We start from the raw sequence: 16,002 nt of genomic DNA on the forward strand, positions 1-16,002 counted from the left end.
TATTTTTTTTTACAACGAAAGTAATTACGAAGTAAAAGGATGTGAGTTGATGTCATCTTATAGAACCTTGAATCATAACAGAAGAAGTCGTAGATGAATCCATATTCACAGAATATTCTGAAGATAAAACTAATCGTGCAAAATAGGTCCTTTTGTGCTCTCGTTCCCTGAACAGATCGTTATTTCAGTTCGTCACAGGGTCTGTAATTTTCGAAATTTGAGCCAAGATTGGACTCAAAAGGTGAAGTTCTACACACTGATGACGAATCCGTGGTCCAATTGAAATATATCGGTTCGTACGGCCGGCCTAAACACCATAACTCTCGAACGAAAAGACCTAGATACTTTAGATTTTCAAAATTTCAAGTTCAAAATTTGGTTTTCCTGTTGAAATCTAAACTGCTGATTTGATCGTAACGAAACTTTGTATTTGAATGTTATATAACAATTGCAAACTTCTTCCAAAATTTCATGTTGATCGCTTAATCAGAACATTAGAAAATTCAACACAATATTTTGGTGTCAACAGAACTGATAGTGTTAGAATTTTGTGTGTTTTCTGTTTTTATGATCACTGATCTCAGAGTTATGTCTATTGCTTGTTGTTCTCCAAGTTTGTCCTGTTTTTCTAGTTTTATACAAATTAATTATGATTCCATCTCATTTAATTTTAACAGTGTTCTGATGATGTCAATAAAGATTGACGAAACGTTGGCTAACTGAAAGGTTTGATTTTTCTTGAAAAAACCGATCCTCGCACTTCTGAAACAATTCATCGTTTGTTCTAAATTTCGACTACACATTGGACCAAATTAGTACGATTAAAATTATTGTGGTAGAGAAACACCCAAAAGAGTTTTACCTAATGAACCAACAATTCCAAAATAAGTGCAAAATAAGAGGGAATTTGAACCTAATGGGAAGTTGTCATATGGACATGTCAACGTCCGAACTTTCATTTTTTTTTATAATTCGGTGTATTTTCCAACAATGGAAGGCAGAAATTGTTCAAAAATCTGATATGATGTAAAATGGGAACAACCCATATAGATTTATAGAACAGGATTTAACTGAATCAATGCATAGGAAATTTCCAACGTCTGGTTTTTTGATGCGGTTAAATTTAAAGCTCGATGTAAAGCAAGTCTTGTGTTGACGCTTGTGATACACATTAAAATTTCCAATTGTCACCTAGAAAAGTTCCGAGAATGTAGTTGATGCAGTTGATACAGTACCTCATATTAAGAATTGATATGAAATGATTATTATTTGAATGAAGTTAGTTCGATACAATGTTGCTGAAAAAACATCTTCATCTGAAAAAAGCAAACCCGAAATTGGTGTATTTAGGAGAAATAAGAATGCTGTACATTTTTTGAGACCTGGTAATGCGATAGTATTGATTTAATTGTTATGCAAAATGGATTAACTTATTCAGAGAGTAATAGGTCCTCATTCGATATGCTTTGAAGTATATTCCATATTTAACGTTTAAACGTACAGGGTGTACCGAATTTGATGCTCACTGAAAGCATCTCGAGAACTATAAGACTTGGAGAAAAAATCTTCAAGGTCACTTGATCTCTTTTCTCGAAATAATAAAATATTGTAATGCAATATTATTCTCGAGTTACAGGGTGTTTCTAATATTTCGCTGTATCTTGGTTTTTGTTGGAAATAAGGGTATTAAAAATATTCAAACACATTTTTTTTCGTTATTTTTTTCAAGTTATCGTCTTCGGAGATACAGGGCGAATTTGTTCTACCCTACAATGTTTATATGACGTTTTTTCTCAATATGTAATTAGAAACATGAGATTGAAGAGTCCGGAAGTACTTAATGATATCGTGACAAAGAACAATGCCTCCACTAGCTCAATTGATCTCCTGAAATCTGAAAAACAGCAGATTATTCATATAGCTCAAGCATGTAATTGGAATGAATATCCTTGCATTATGCAAGAAATTTTTAAATCAATAAGACCAATTACCAAGTTCAATGCCATGGGAGCGATGGCATCCGCAGTATCAGCACTTTTTCTGAACATTATAAATCATTATGTAAAGAAGAGAGTGTTTGCATGTCAAGGATTATGATTCGTGCGAATATTTCATTAATTTCTGACGATATAATTTCACTAATTTTCAGTGGGTGACAAGCTTGCAAGAATTATTCAATTCCTACCGAAAAAAAATATAGGTTGTTATAACAATAAAGAAAATATTTTTTCTACAACTATTACTCAATTACTTCACCAGTGGTGACTCCAGCTTTCAAGAATAGGGGGGCCAAGGAGGAGCCAGGATTTTTAAGTAGGGGCAAGATTTCCAGGTCCCTCTAATTGACATTAAATTTATATTGTATTTTCTTACTCTACCCGTTGGTCTCTCTAGCACCGCCACTGTCCTTTATGAACATATAAAACATTTTCCCATTTCTTAAAACCTAATAATTGAACATTCTTGGCAAAAATTGAAGAAAAAACTTGATAAATTCCGGCTTGCCAGAAAAATAAGGTACCAAAGTTCAATTTGAAAGGTGGTATTGGACCACTTGTCAGTATGCATATCAAATGTATGTAATCACATAAGGTGTGACGTGCGCTCAGTTACAGAAGCTCTGAAATACCTATGTAAAGGAACAGTGATATATATATATACGGAGTGGTCCAACAAAAACTTAACACCTCGATTTTTTGTCTTTGAAATGAATAAAAAATTAACGGGTCCGAGCGATTTTCCACATTTCCATTTTAAAGTCGGAAAATCTAGGTGTTAAGTTCTTGTTGGATCGCCCTGTATATAAGAAAAACCGTGAAAATAATAAGGAAATAACAAAAACTATTGACAGAATCTTTTCAAGCTCTTCTATCGGCATCAACGTCTAGTCATAACAAGGCTTAACCTTGACACTGATTTCACGCCTACTATCATTTCATTTTCAGTAGTTTTTACTTTTTGTCTGCAAAATAGTCTTGTTCAACCACAACCTGGTTAAAAACACAAATGATTCAAAATTTTACGTAACAAACTTGACCTCGCTATTCTTCAATCTTTCCTTTTATCGGTAGACAATGTTTAGGAAAATAATTCAGTAGATTTGATTAATAATTGATAGGTTTAAGGTATTTTACACTTGGAACTGCAAGCTGAGTTTAATAGCGCTCGATCAGTCAATAACTCTTGGAAATTGTGAGCTAGGGCCTAGGAAAATGATCCAAATTTTGACCGAATCAAGACTTGACACCTTTACATTTTTCCTATGGTGATATTCGAATTAGGTTGTTTTTAACACACAGCCCTGAGATGTGGAACAATTGAAACTAAGAATATGCACAAGCAAATTCGAGTTGAAATTTTCATCATTTTGAAAATGTTTTATAGTTAAAATTTTTTCATTATTTTCATGTTCCATTGAAACTCTTGCTATCTTAACTATTTTACTCTACTCTAACTAGGTCAAGTGCATGGCATTCTTGAAAAGCCAATCGAATTACCATCAGTTTAAGATTTAAGGGGTTGCTGTCATTATGATTACAGGGTTGATACAAATTGATGGAACCAATCATATGAAATGTACTATTCTCTCTTTTATAGCAGAATAACTCATCAAAAAAAAACGAAATAAATATCGATAAAAAGAATTTTAATCATGAACATAATACCTACCCTTTGCGGTGAAAATATATAATATTTAGTATCATCATAGCAATACATATTCTCAATTTTGGTATTAGGTACATATTGGATCTTGATCTTGCCTTTGATTTTTGTTCTGAATTTATTCCAATTACCTTTATGCCAAATAATGCAAAAATGCAGACAATACAACGTATTGTAATAAGAATGTAACGAAAAAAATGGCTTAATTGCAAGTACTACACAATAAGGATAGTGGTTGGAACATGTATCACGCGCATAAAAGTTTTAATTGATATTATGGTAGTATTTCGGTGATTCAATTATTGATAAGTAACCTTCAATACAGCCTTCAACTTCACCTTTCATTTTACAGTTCATTACAGATTAGTATCACTAGACGTCGTATAATTTGCAAAGATTCTAGCAATCGAGAAAAATGACCGAGAGCTATTAAAAATGGATTATATCGATCTCAAATTGATAGCATAGTGCATTCGTGAAGTGAAGAAATGAATCACTGATATCTTGTGAAAAACTTATAATTTTTTCAATAATTTAAATTATTCTCATCAACATCGTAATTTTTTCATCACAAATTTTTGTTGCATCTATGGAATGGGCACCTAATTTTACGTGCAAGGCTAAATAAACGAAGGTTGTTCTATATAGAAATTTCAAGAAGAATTTTCTAAAAATGATCGTAAACTCGTAAAAAGACATGAAATTCTGTCATTGTTTGAAGCTATAACATAAATGCCTCTAAAATAACAATATATTGATTTCTCAATTTTTTTGAAAAGTATTTATCTACGTATTTTACTAAGACTTTCATTTATAAATTTACCTGCTTCCAAAAATTTCCAATGTATTTTTCATCCGAGTTTATTGTTTTCTTCCAAATTAACTTTGGATTCAAATCAATCAATTTTGAATATCGACTAAACAAAACTGATTATTTTCAACAAATCAGATGTACCTGAACGATAAAACCAGAAATTATAAATTTCAAAAATTATCAAATTTGAGTCAAAGCCCAAAATTCATAGGTTTTTGCATAGGTTCTAAATTTCGGAGTAGGTCCACATTGAATACATATCTCAGTCCAAAATGAAATAAAGTCGGTTTTGCTCTAAAAATGTAGAAGAATTAAGTCAGAAATGACACAATTTCAATCTTCATACAAAAATTTTATTTCCCTGTAAAAGTCTGATACATTTGAGAAGAACTGACAAAATGAAACAATCTGAATGAAAGATTAGGCTTGAGTATAGGAGAATATTGTGATGAGAATAATTTTGACAATTTGTACTACTTAAGTTTAAGTGATCTTTCAAATCCATAATTGATAATATGTACTATGTTGTCTGAATGTGTAATCTGACACACGAATAAAATGTTGACATGTATTCTTCTTAATGATGTCCATATGTGTTCAACACAGATGCCTAAACCAGTATGGAGATTATAGGCAGAGATGAGTTATATCCTTGAATTGAGTGATCAGAGACTATATGATATATAGTCTATAATCTATTTATGTATCAGAATATTTACATTATGATGTTTATTATGCGGTATTAATGCAGTGTTCTAATGTCAGTTACGTCAACTTAAAGCAATCACTCAAATCAACGAGATAAGTTTTTGCAAGCTGTCGTTAACATCTAAGGCTTATTAACTGATCAAAAATCAAATTCCAATCAGATTTCATTTTTTTGGAATTATAATCACACATAAATATTCTTATCTTGCTCCGCTAAAGCGTAGAAAATTATCTATCGATAACGTTTTTGCTGTATGAACCTATCCTGCTCTTTCACTAAGAGCTAGCAGTTCATTTGATTAACCAATTTCCCACAAATCCAGAAAATTTGTTGAATATTGCTTCATTGTCCTTCGATTGAGAAAATACTGCTCTAGCAGGAGTATCGGGGTCATCAACATCAACAACTTTGATGTCATCTGCAGATAAAGGATGTTTTTTTTAAAGCTATAGAACTTTGAATTGCAATAAAACAACGATGGATTATTCGATTGACATGAATTTTATTTATCCGCAAAATAATCTTGTGGCATTACATTTTAAATATGATTTCTGCCATATGACCGCCAGGGCTGGCTCGGATGTAATCCAATTTTCGATGACTTTTTCCAACATTTGTGGCCGTATATCGGCAATAACACGGCGAATGTTGTCTTCCAAATGGTCAAGGGTTTGTGGCTTATCCGCATAGACCAATGACTTTACATAGTCCCACAGAAAGTAGTCTAGCGGTGTTAAATCACAAGATCTTGAAGGCCAATTCACAGGTCCAAAACGTGAAAATAGGCGGTCACCAAACGTGTCTTTCAATAAATCGATTGCGGCACGAGCTGTGTGACATGTTGCGCCGTTTTGTTGGAACCACAGCTCCTGGACATCATGGTTGTTCAATTCAGGAATGAAAAAGTTAGTAATTATGGCTCTATACCGATCACCATTGACTGTAACGTTCTGACCATCATCGTTTTTGAAGAAGTACGGACCAATGATTTCACCAGCCCATAAAGCGCACCAAACAGTCAGTTTTTCTGGATGTAACGGTGTTTCGACATACACTTGAGGATTAGCTTCACTCCAAATGCGGCATTTTTGTTTGTTGACGTAGCCATTCAACCAGAAGTGCGCTTCATCGCTAAACAAAATTCGCTTATGAAAATCGGTAACAACGGCAATCTCATTTTGGGCCCATTCGACGAATCTACGCCTCACTTAATGATCGTTTGGCTTCAATTCTTGCACGAGTTGGATTTTGTTAGCACGCAAACCAAGATCCTTCCGCAAAATCTTCCATGAAGTGGATGGACACAGATCCAATTCCTGTGCTCGATGGCGGATAGACTCATTCGGGTCTTCCTCAATGCTACGCTCTACAGCAGCAATAGCTTCTTCTGTACGCACCGTACGGCGTCTCTGGGGATGCGAGTTAACGCGTAACGAGTAAACTTGGTGCGAAAACGTTCCATGGTTAATCGAATAAACTGCTCTGATGGACGATTTTGTCGACGATAAAATGGATGTCGTGCGCGATACGTATTCCGCACAGAACCATTATTTTCGAAATAAAATTGCACTATTTGCAAGCGTTGTTCAGGCGTGAGTCTATTCATGATGAATTGCCAAACCAAACTCAGAATAAATCACTTGACAGCTGTTAAATCGGTCTCCATCTTGAACAGTAATGCCAACTTAAAGTTATATACCTTGAAAAAAAAACACCCGTTATAACAACCATCATGGAACACATGAAATATTATACAAAAAGTCTTTTCAAAGACCGAAGAAACGGTTTTTCTAAAATTAAAAATAAAGACGTAAAAACGTATATTGAATCCTTGCATGTGGTAAAAAGGATGCTAAATTGTTTGATCATCCTGAAAAGTGGTGGGATCTCAAAAGGGCTGAGAAGCGAGGAGTAGTTAATCTTTGGCAGAGAACGGGAATGCCACGTGGTATAAACTCCACTTAACAATATCTCATATTAATGACTGTTCAGATCTTGATTACTCAGAAGAGTGATGATTATCCAGGATAACGTTTTGTATTTTGTAACAATGGAAAACATATGAGAGAACATTCAGGAGCCTCCATAGAGTAATAAACATAGATAGAGGGACTATACGCAATTTTTATATGTCCCCAAAATGGTTAGATTACATTGTCGGATTGTGACATATTTTCTAATTCACAATTTTACTATATCGTTATGAATGTATATTTTATTGAATGAAATATATTTATTTGAATGATTCCCGATTAAATATGCAAATTTGAATATTTGGAATCCGATATTTTTCCTAATTGTCGAATTTATAATAAGCAGAATATTTATTATTTTCTGTATCTACCTGCTGAAATCCAAAATTTGGCAACTTTTGCTTTCCTAGTGTCATTGGTGGTTTCACGTCGTTTGGGCGTTTGAAGTTTGTTTTCTGAATTTCTGATATATTTAGGTATTTATTTCAATATATTCCGAGTGAATATGAAACATTGATTTACTATGGTACATAAGAAGTGCGTTCTTTGTGTAGGAACTCGCGAATTGACCTGAAAATCGTATCATTGATTTGTTTTCATTTCTGCTCGCTTCATGTCAAATTAGATAGTTCATGTTGGGGACAAAATTTGCTTACTGAAAATGACATATACTCCCTCTATCTATTTTTATTACTCTGACAGAGCCTCTAGCGTCGAAACTAGACTTTAGAAAAACTTGCTTAGTGAAATTTTTGTTAGAAATGACTTGGACCATAACATATTAAAAATTCAGCCAGTTCGGGGTATCCTTTTTGCTGAAATTTGCAATTTCTTGTCGCATATGACGATTGTCATCAATATCTCATAAATTATGACTGGCGGGTATAACAAAATTTCCCATTTGATATTTTCATTTTTGACATAAAATATGAGAAACTTCAAAATCGATATACTTTTTTTTCGTTTCCTACAGCCTCACCTTGTCCCACCCTGGTCAACTTTCAAAGCGCCCAGCTATATTTTTTCACTTTTTGAACGAAAAAACAAGCGAGGTTGGTCTTGAAACCGCCGAGTGTGCGTAGCTCCGTTTTTGCACTCACCATCGCAGTTTGCCGTGGAGGATCAGGAATATTATAAAAGCAGGCGCTTTTGCTTGCCCGGACGCACACAATCGCGGTGAAAGGATCTGTTCGGTTGAACGAAATTCTAAGGATATACGTAATAAGTTCGGTGGTGGAAACTGAAAAAAAAATGTCAGTGCAACTCCAATCTAATTATTTGACCGAAAAATTCGGCAAAATCAAGTTCGAGGACAATGTGGTAAATATGTGAATAATACTTAAGATTTCATTCACTAATTATACTTTTCATCCCCTATTTGATACATCTCAAATATCAACAGATTTCGACGATAAACATTCAAAATGAAAAAAAATTTTCGAACCAAATTTTTTCGGAGTTTGTTGGCTCCATTTCACCAATACAGGGTGAATATTTTACTCTCACTTTCGAAACTATGACATAATTACATTACATTATGACGAAGATTATAGAATTTATTAGTTTCCGAATGTTTTGAGCCTTCTCCTTTGTTGGAAAACTTTTACCGCTTATTTGAAAATAATTCTGCTGTTTCACTCAAATATTATCCCTATTTATTCATACTTCAACTTCTGCCCCAGTATAGTTTATGTGTATAGCCCACAGGTTATAAACTGACTTTGAAAGCTCTAAAATTTTCAATATTGCAAACTCTATTTTCCTGGTGAATACAATGTAAACTGAGCCAACGTTGGATCTAGGTCAAACAATAAGGGATGTTATCTACCGTAACTGTGTCGGAAGAAATTTATTATTTCTCCGATATACTTGCTGTGTTCCATAAATGTTTGCTTCCATTTTCTGCGAGAGAATGTAGAGTGATAACTTACGTTACAACATCATGATTTTCCTCTTTTACAACACCTATGCAGCTAAACAAGCGCAGTTAAGAAGTTTCTCACAGCTTTTTTACTAGTCCTGAAATATTGTGTCGAATATAACATAAAGACAAATATGCATATTCTTAATATGACCACTTTTCTTCGCAAAATAGTTTTGAACAGATTTCTTATATTAGTCTTTCTAAAGTGTAATCAAAATTTTTATCAACAGGAATAACATTTAAAACATTTTCCCTATAAATACTTAATAGTATTCAAATCCCTTTTCAAAATATCGTCATACTAATTTTTCAACATTCATTCGACCAATTATACAGGGTGTTTCTTAATTGGAGGTACAAACGAAAATTACAGTTTTCTCGGATCATTTTAAGAAAATAAGTCCCACAAACATGGGCCCACAAATGCCTTGTTTTCGGCATGCAGGGTATTAAAATTCGAATTTTTTTCAAGTTTTTTCTCATAGCGCCTTTCCTTTACAAGATATTTAACTTAAATTTGTAATAGATATTTCAATTTAAGAATCTACAGTGTGGTATTTTTCTGGAACAGTGGATACAATTTTGTATCAGTTATCAATGTCCAAAATGTCAGCAAATCTGTTGAAAACTTTGGATATTGAACTTCTAAAAAGGATATAATTCTCATGCTCCTAATTGAATATATGATCCTAACGAAATTTTATTCTTCGAAGATAATTGGCCCAAAAATGATCACATCTTGAGGTGTTTTCATATTCAATAACATAGTAGGTAATGAAAAAACTTGGATTTCTTGAAATTATAAAATAATATATATTTCTTCAGTTTATGCAAACATTGAAGAAGGAATACTCATGATAATAGCAGACAATTTTTCATCAAACCCTTTACTGATATGATATAATTTCTGAAACTCCATAAGATCTTAAAATATATGAACCCACATCACCTCATCAATATCCTTGTATTAAACTTGGGGTATTCGTAAACACAGATCTGAAATAAAAATTGTTTTCAAATGAATATAAGCCTTATTCAAAATAAACAAGTATCAATATAGAATCAATCGAGAAGATGAGCATTTCTTAAGTTCCTTTAGTTGTATAGTCAAACTTAAGTCACTTGACCAACTTATGAAAACTTTAATAAATCTATGTAGCCACAGGTGACGTAAATACCGGAGAAAATTGAAAATTACTAAAACGAATTCAACTTCGATAATTAATTAATTTTTAAGCGGAAGTCACCTTCCGCTGAAAAATCTTTGGATTTGTGAAATTTTTCCGAAATAGAAGGAAATAATGAATTATTCTGTGACATCTACAGTGTTCTTCATTAGATTTTTGGAATTTAAACATAAAAAGAGTGATAATGTCAAAAGGAGTTGAACATTCAATATTAGAAATAATAAACTAAAACGCATTGCTTTCCGTGAAAATATTACTTGAATTCTTATTGATTCATTGGATAATATTTTATTCCGTAGTTGCTTTTTACGTGTTTGAAATATGATTAGAAGCAGATAAATATTTATGTGGAATGGTAGCAATTCTATTGGCGTAAGAAATTAAGTAGGATGTGCAAATGAAAAATTCATTCCTATTATGCGGATTATTATCACTATGTGATGATTCAAAAACAAGTTGCGGAGATTCAATTTTTAAATATTTATTATTTTCTTGATCTCGCTAAATATTACAGGTGAACTGTATATATACACTCACCGGCAAAAAACTCGGTCATCTAAAATTTCGCTGAAATTCGTTATCCAAGAATTTTAGTAATTTTTCATCGATTCCAATTGTTTCTACCCCAAATTGAGGATAAATTCTCTGGTGTTTCAACAAACTCCAGAAAAGTTTCCCACAAATGTTTATAGCTTATTTATGAACGGTGAAAAAAAACCTGTATTTGTAGAGTTTATGGTTAGTTTATTACAAAGATCATTCTTTTCGCCATCTTTCAGTTTTTATTCCACCTTGATATCTTGGTTTCTTTTGAAAATACACGTATTGAAATAAAAACCATAGACATTCAAAAAAATTATATAATTCCATCTGAATTTTCGTGATAGGTTGACAATACCCAAATTTAAAGGAAATGAAATGAAAATAAATAACTCTTGGTTAATAGAGTTAAGTCAGAAAAATTACGCGAGTCTACGAGACGACTTAAAACTAAAAAAAAAATTTTTATAGTCAATGATTTATTCTGCCTCTCCTACGCATTTGAGAGACCTCTCAGGAGTTTAGGGTTTCTAAAAGTTGGGGGAACCGGTTTTGTTTTGAATAGGCTATTGTCTCCCATCGCTACTCCCTTAACCAGAAAACCAGGACTCGAAATCTCCCAAAACTAACATTTTTCTTGCTCATATGATTCTCTTTTTCAAATCTCTAATCAATAATTAAGAGTGTCAAGAGTATACGTAGCAAGATTCAAATGAGGATGTACACTCAAAGAAGTACCCATATATAAAGGATTGTTATGTTATACAGCGTGGTACAAAATGGCGAATGCGAAGGTTTTAGTTCTCATTGAATACTTCGTACCCATTTCTGATGTAGAGGGTGTTTCCTAATTATGGGTAGGAATTTCCGGAGGTGATAGTACTCAACAAAAAAAGAAAAAGGTCCTATAAACATATGTATGTCCAAAAATGCTTTCTTTTCGTACTACACTCATCCGAAGTCTTCATTTTAATTATACATTTTCTCCAATAACGTTTGAACGGTTCGATTGATTTTAATCACTTTTGTTGGAATAATATTCTTGACGAAATCAAGAATCATATAAAAATAATAATTGCATGCCTGAAAGGTTCGATTTTTTTCCTTTCGTTATATGCCATTTGTGGATCAGCACGAAATCATGAAAAAAACATTGAGTTCTCTGGAAAAAGCGCCTAAAAACAATGAATGTTTTTTTTTTCTGTCGACGCTGCAAAAAAAAGGATGTTCCCCTAGTTTCTACAGATGTAACCCTTGGCAACGTTCCCACCAATAAGGATCGCTCAAATATTGAGATTTCGAATAGAATGTTACGTGTTACATAATTCAAACATCATCCCAAATCTAATCGATAATTGAGGGAATGATGTTACTTTGTGGAACTTGTTGGAAGGTCAGTCGTCCTATCAATGTATTCTACTCTCCAAAAACTGGAATATTCTGTCTGAATATATCACAAAAATTTACTAAACCTCTAGTCGAATTTTGCCTTCGAATTTACCCTAAAATTTCAAGTGTCTATAGTTCTCCCCGTTAGAGAGTTATCGAGTTTACGAAAGGCTGGAGATAATTGAATTTCCCATTCTCAATATCAGGATTGATTCAGCAATTTTTCATCTTTAACTTCAGATTTTAATATACCTACCCAATGACGAAAGTTAATAGTTCTGCGCTAATTGTAGATATATTCGTATCAGTATAGAGATGTGAGTTCCCCTCGAAAACATAGGAAAAAATGAAGCATAAAATTATACATTATCAAAAAGTAGAACATATATTTTAGTGTGTATGAGATGGACATTAACAAACGGTTGTATAAAAACTATTTTTGTAATATGTAAAAAATAACCTTCTTTTTTCAATTGAAAACCATCAAAAATCACACATTATTGTTATGAATCTGGAAAAAAATATTCATCTGGAATGATTGTAAAGATTCATTTTTAACAGTTATAATAAAATCTAATATATTCTGCAGGTTAGAGCAAAAAAAAACTAACTAATTGCAATATCTAGATTATGGAAAAATGCATTGATTATTATCGATGATTAAATGATAATGTGTTGTAAAAGTAAAATTCCTTTGTATTGCAAAATTTTATTTCAATAAATATTGGAAGCTCAAGGCTGCTGAAACCAACCTGTCAATCATTCCACTGGTTAGAGAATGAGAGTAAATTATTACTATTTTATTGGTAATAAATTATGGAGACACATGACATGGATCTTATTTATATTGAAATTATCTGCAATGATATTCAAGCAGTTTTATATTTCATCTAATTTTTTCTTAACGAACTCATATTTATAAAAATAAAATTCGAAAAAATTCTATAGGTTCTGCCAAACAACTAACAACATAGCGAAGTAGTCTGGTTCGAAGTTGTACCTAGTTTGAAGTTGCTACACTCATCTCTACGGAATCTTTTTTTGTTTTGACTACGAGTTTTTCATCTTCAAAATCCAGCACCTATGAGCACCGACTTACCTATACTAATACTTAGAATGCGGGATTGTTAACAATATATATTGTTTGTTCTCAACCTATTAAACATGCTCATAAAAAGGTCTTATGCTATCGAAAACATACTATGGTATAAGAGTGTTTCTCTAATTCTGTGGTTATTCCGTTCATTCTTCCACATCTTGTAGAACAAAATCGTGCGAGAATATATCAGAAACGCACAGTTTTCATGGTTATATTTTATTATTCTGTGTTGGTACTCCGAACTTTCCGCCACGGCTTTATCTGTCAATTCATCAATTTGCCTTAAAGAAATCAGTTCTGCCAACCAACATTTTTCAATGCAAAAATCACTAAATTATATTTTTGGGAATATTTCATTAATTTCAATGAAAATGCAATGAATTAGAGAAAATAATGTATAATACTCGTACAGAAGGCTCATTCTACCACTCGTTCATTCCAAAACTCGCCACTTCGTGGCTCGTTTTTGAATTTTGAACTCGTGGAAGAATATCAATGCCTTCTGCACTTGTATTATAAATAACTATTCTCTAATTCTGTGGTTATTCAGTTCATTCTTCCACATCTTGTAGAACAAAATCGTGCGAGAATATATTAGAAACGCACAGTTTTCATGGTTATATTTTATTATTATATGTTGGTACTCCGAACTTTCCGCCACGGCTTTATCTGTCAATTCATCAATTTGCCTTAAAGAAATCAGTTCTGCCAACCAACATTTTTCAATGCAAAAATCACTAAATGATATTTATGGAAATATTTCATTGATTTCGATAAAAATGCAATGAATTAGAGAAAATAATGTATAATACTCGTACAGAAGGCTCATTCTAACACTCGTTCTTTCAAAAACTCGCCACTTCGTGGCTCGTTTTTGAATTTTGAACTCGTGGAAGAATATGAATGCCTTCTGCACTTGTATTATAAATAACTATTATTTCATGGCAACAGCTGTCAAGTTTTTCCGCAGGTGAATTCGAAAAATCTGCCGACTAGTGCTGTCTCACAGTTTTTCCAACTAAAAAGCATTTGTTATTCAAAATTGAGCTTCCAAGTATGTACCCGTATCCCTATTCCATCTGAATTCAAAAAGGGTCATTTCATGTTTTAATAACTGGTCAAGTGTTGTTCATACCCGAGCTCGTCAAGCCATAGAAGAAGCCTTTGATTCTGGTACCCACGTAGTATGAATACTATGCTTCGATTCCTCTTCTAAATTCAAAGGAGATGGTTCACGTCTCGTTGCTAGATTAGATGAAGGTACTTTATCCTCATCAGCATATGTGAAATGGTCTTCGGTTTAGGATTGTTTTGGTCTTCTAAAGACGTCCCTATTTGCAGCCTCTCAGTCAAACTCTTAATTTCATTTCGTGATGTTGATTTGCTATGAAGTACAAATGTATCTTCTTGGCAACCTTGATTGTTATCCCAGAAATTCCAGATATTTGCCTAGATTTTCTCAATACGGTACCATAATTGACATACATTGACGGCGCTCTTTTATCCTAGAAAATAAAGCTTTAACCATTTCTTTACTCAATGTCGAGTTATAATGACTTTCCAATTTGTCCGTAACTTATGAGTAGTTTATTGCTTTCTAGGACGTTTCAAAAGACGTTTGTGCTTATATTGTCTAATATGCAATTTTAATATTGAATCCCGCAGATCCAGCGTGGAAAATCCCGCATTTGCGGGATTGAATTCCCTAGTTACAGTCTATTAAGGGATTAGACGGAAATTGCAGATTTAACTAATTTAACAGAAATGAAAGATTTAACTCGAGTTAAAAAATAACCTTGGATTAAAAAAGTGCTACAAAGGTTTTCAGGAATTTTTTTGTTGAAATCATTATTATTTAGATTTTCCTACCGGCTAACAGTTCTTAATTTGTTGTTTCAGGTTCGCAGTATGTCCCAAGACTCGACGGATGGTGATATCGAAATCAAACTTGTGGAAGACGAAGATAAAGATGACGTCATAGACTTGGCAAGACGATTTTTCAACCGTGATGAACCTCTCAACGAATACATTGGCCTAACTGGGACAGATGGCAAGTGTCCAGATCTGGAAGCTTATATCTTGTCCACACTGGAAGAAGGAACTTCTGTCAAGGCTGTGTCTAATGGTAAACTGGTAGCTTTCTCGATGAACGGTGTTGTTTCTAGACATGAGCCAAACGAGAAATCTTGCGTCGACAGTGAAAAGTTCCAATTGATATTGGATTTTCTTCTCTATAATACTGTCCAATGTGATATTTTTGGAAAATATCCTGATATTGAGAAAGCGATGACTGTGAAGATCATCTCCGTTGATCCCTGCATGAGAGGTAGAGGAGTGGCAACAAGACTGGTCGATGAAACTAGGTAAGAAATTATACATCTGAAAAGTACTTTGGAGTCTACCGAAGTTAGAGCAAGTACCTAGCTCTAGGAGTAGTCTTTGACTCCCGGAAAACATAGAAAAAAACTTAAATTCGATGTTTGGATAACTAAATAATAAATAAATTTTACATTTCATGAATTATAATTAATTTTTCGTTGGGATTGTTGAGAAATCCATAAACCAATACAATTTTCAATTACGAATAATTCATTACAATTCTCGAAATGCCAAATTCAGTTTAGGAAACATCGAATTTTAGTTTATTTCTGTGTAAGAAATTGCGGTTTTTCCTCATTTAAAATTCTTCCTCGACAACTCCTAG

The 16,002-nt window shown here is 33.0% G+C and overlaps 1 protein-coding gene across 3 annotated transcripts in view; it reads left to right on the forward strand.

Annotated features, from left to right (window-relative positions):
* Positions 1-16,002, forward strand: part of LOC123685106 (arylalkylamine N-acetyltransferase 1-like) — a 35,099-nt gene that overhangs the window by 16,048 nt on the left and 3,049 nt on the right. For 2 of the 3 annotated variants that reach the window (XM_045624689.1, XM_045624690.1), the window contains exon 2: positions 15,198-15,661. In XM_045624689.1, the coding sequence (XP_045480645.1) occupies positions 15,198-15,661 (464 nt within the window). Of the gene's footprint in view, positions 1-8,314; positions 8,480-15,197; positions 15,662-16,002 lie in introns of those variants that run through there. The other variant, XM_045624688.1, reaches the window with a different exon arrangement.

Source organism: Harmonia axyridis, chromosome 7 (assembly GCF_914767665.1).
Source record: "Harmonia axyridis chromosome 7, icHarAxyr1.1, whole genome shotgun sequence".
In the NCBI taxonomy this organism is placed as follows: domain Eukaryota; kingdom Metazoa; phylum Arthropoda; class Insecta; order Coleoptera; family Coccinellidae; genus Harmonia; species Harmonia axyridis.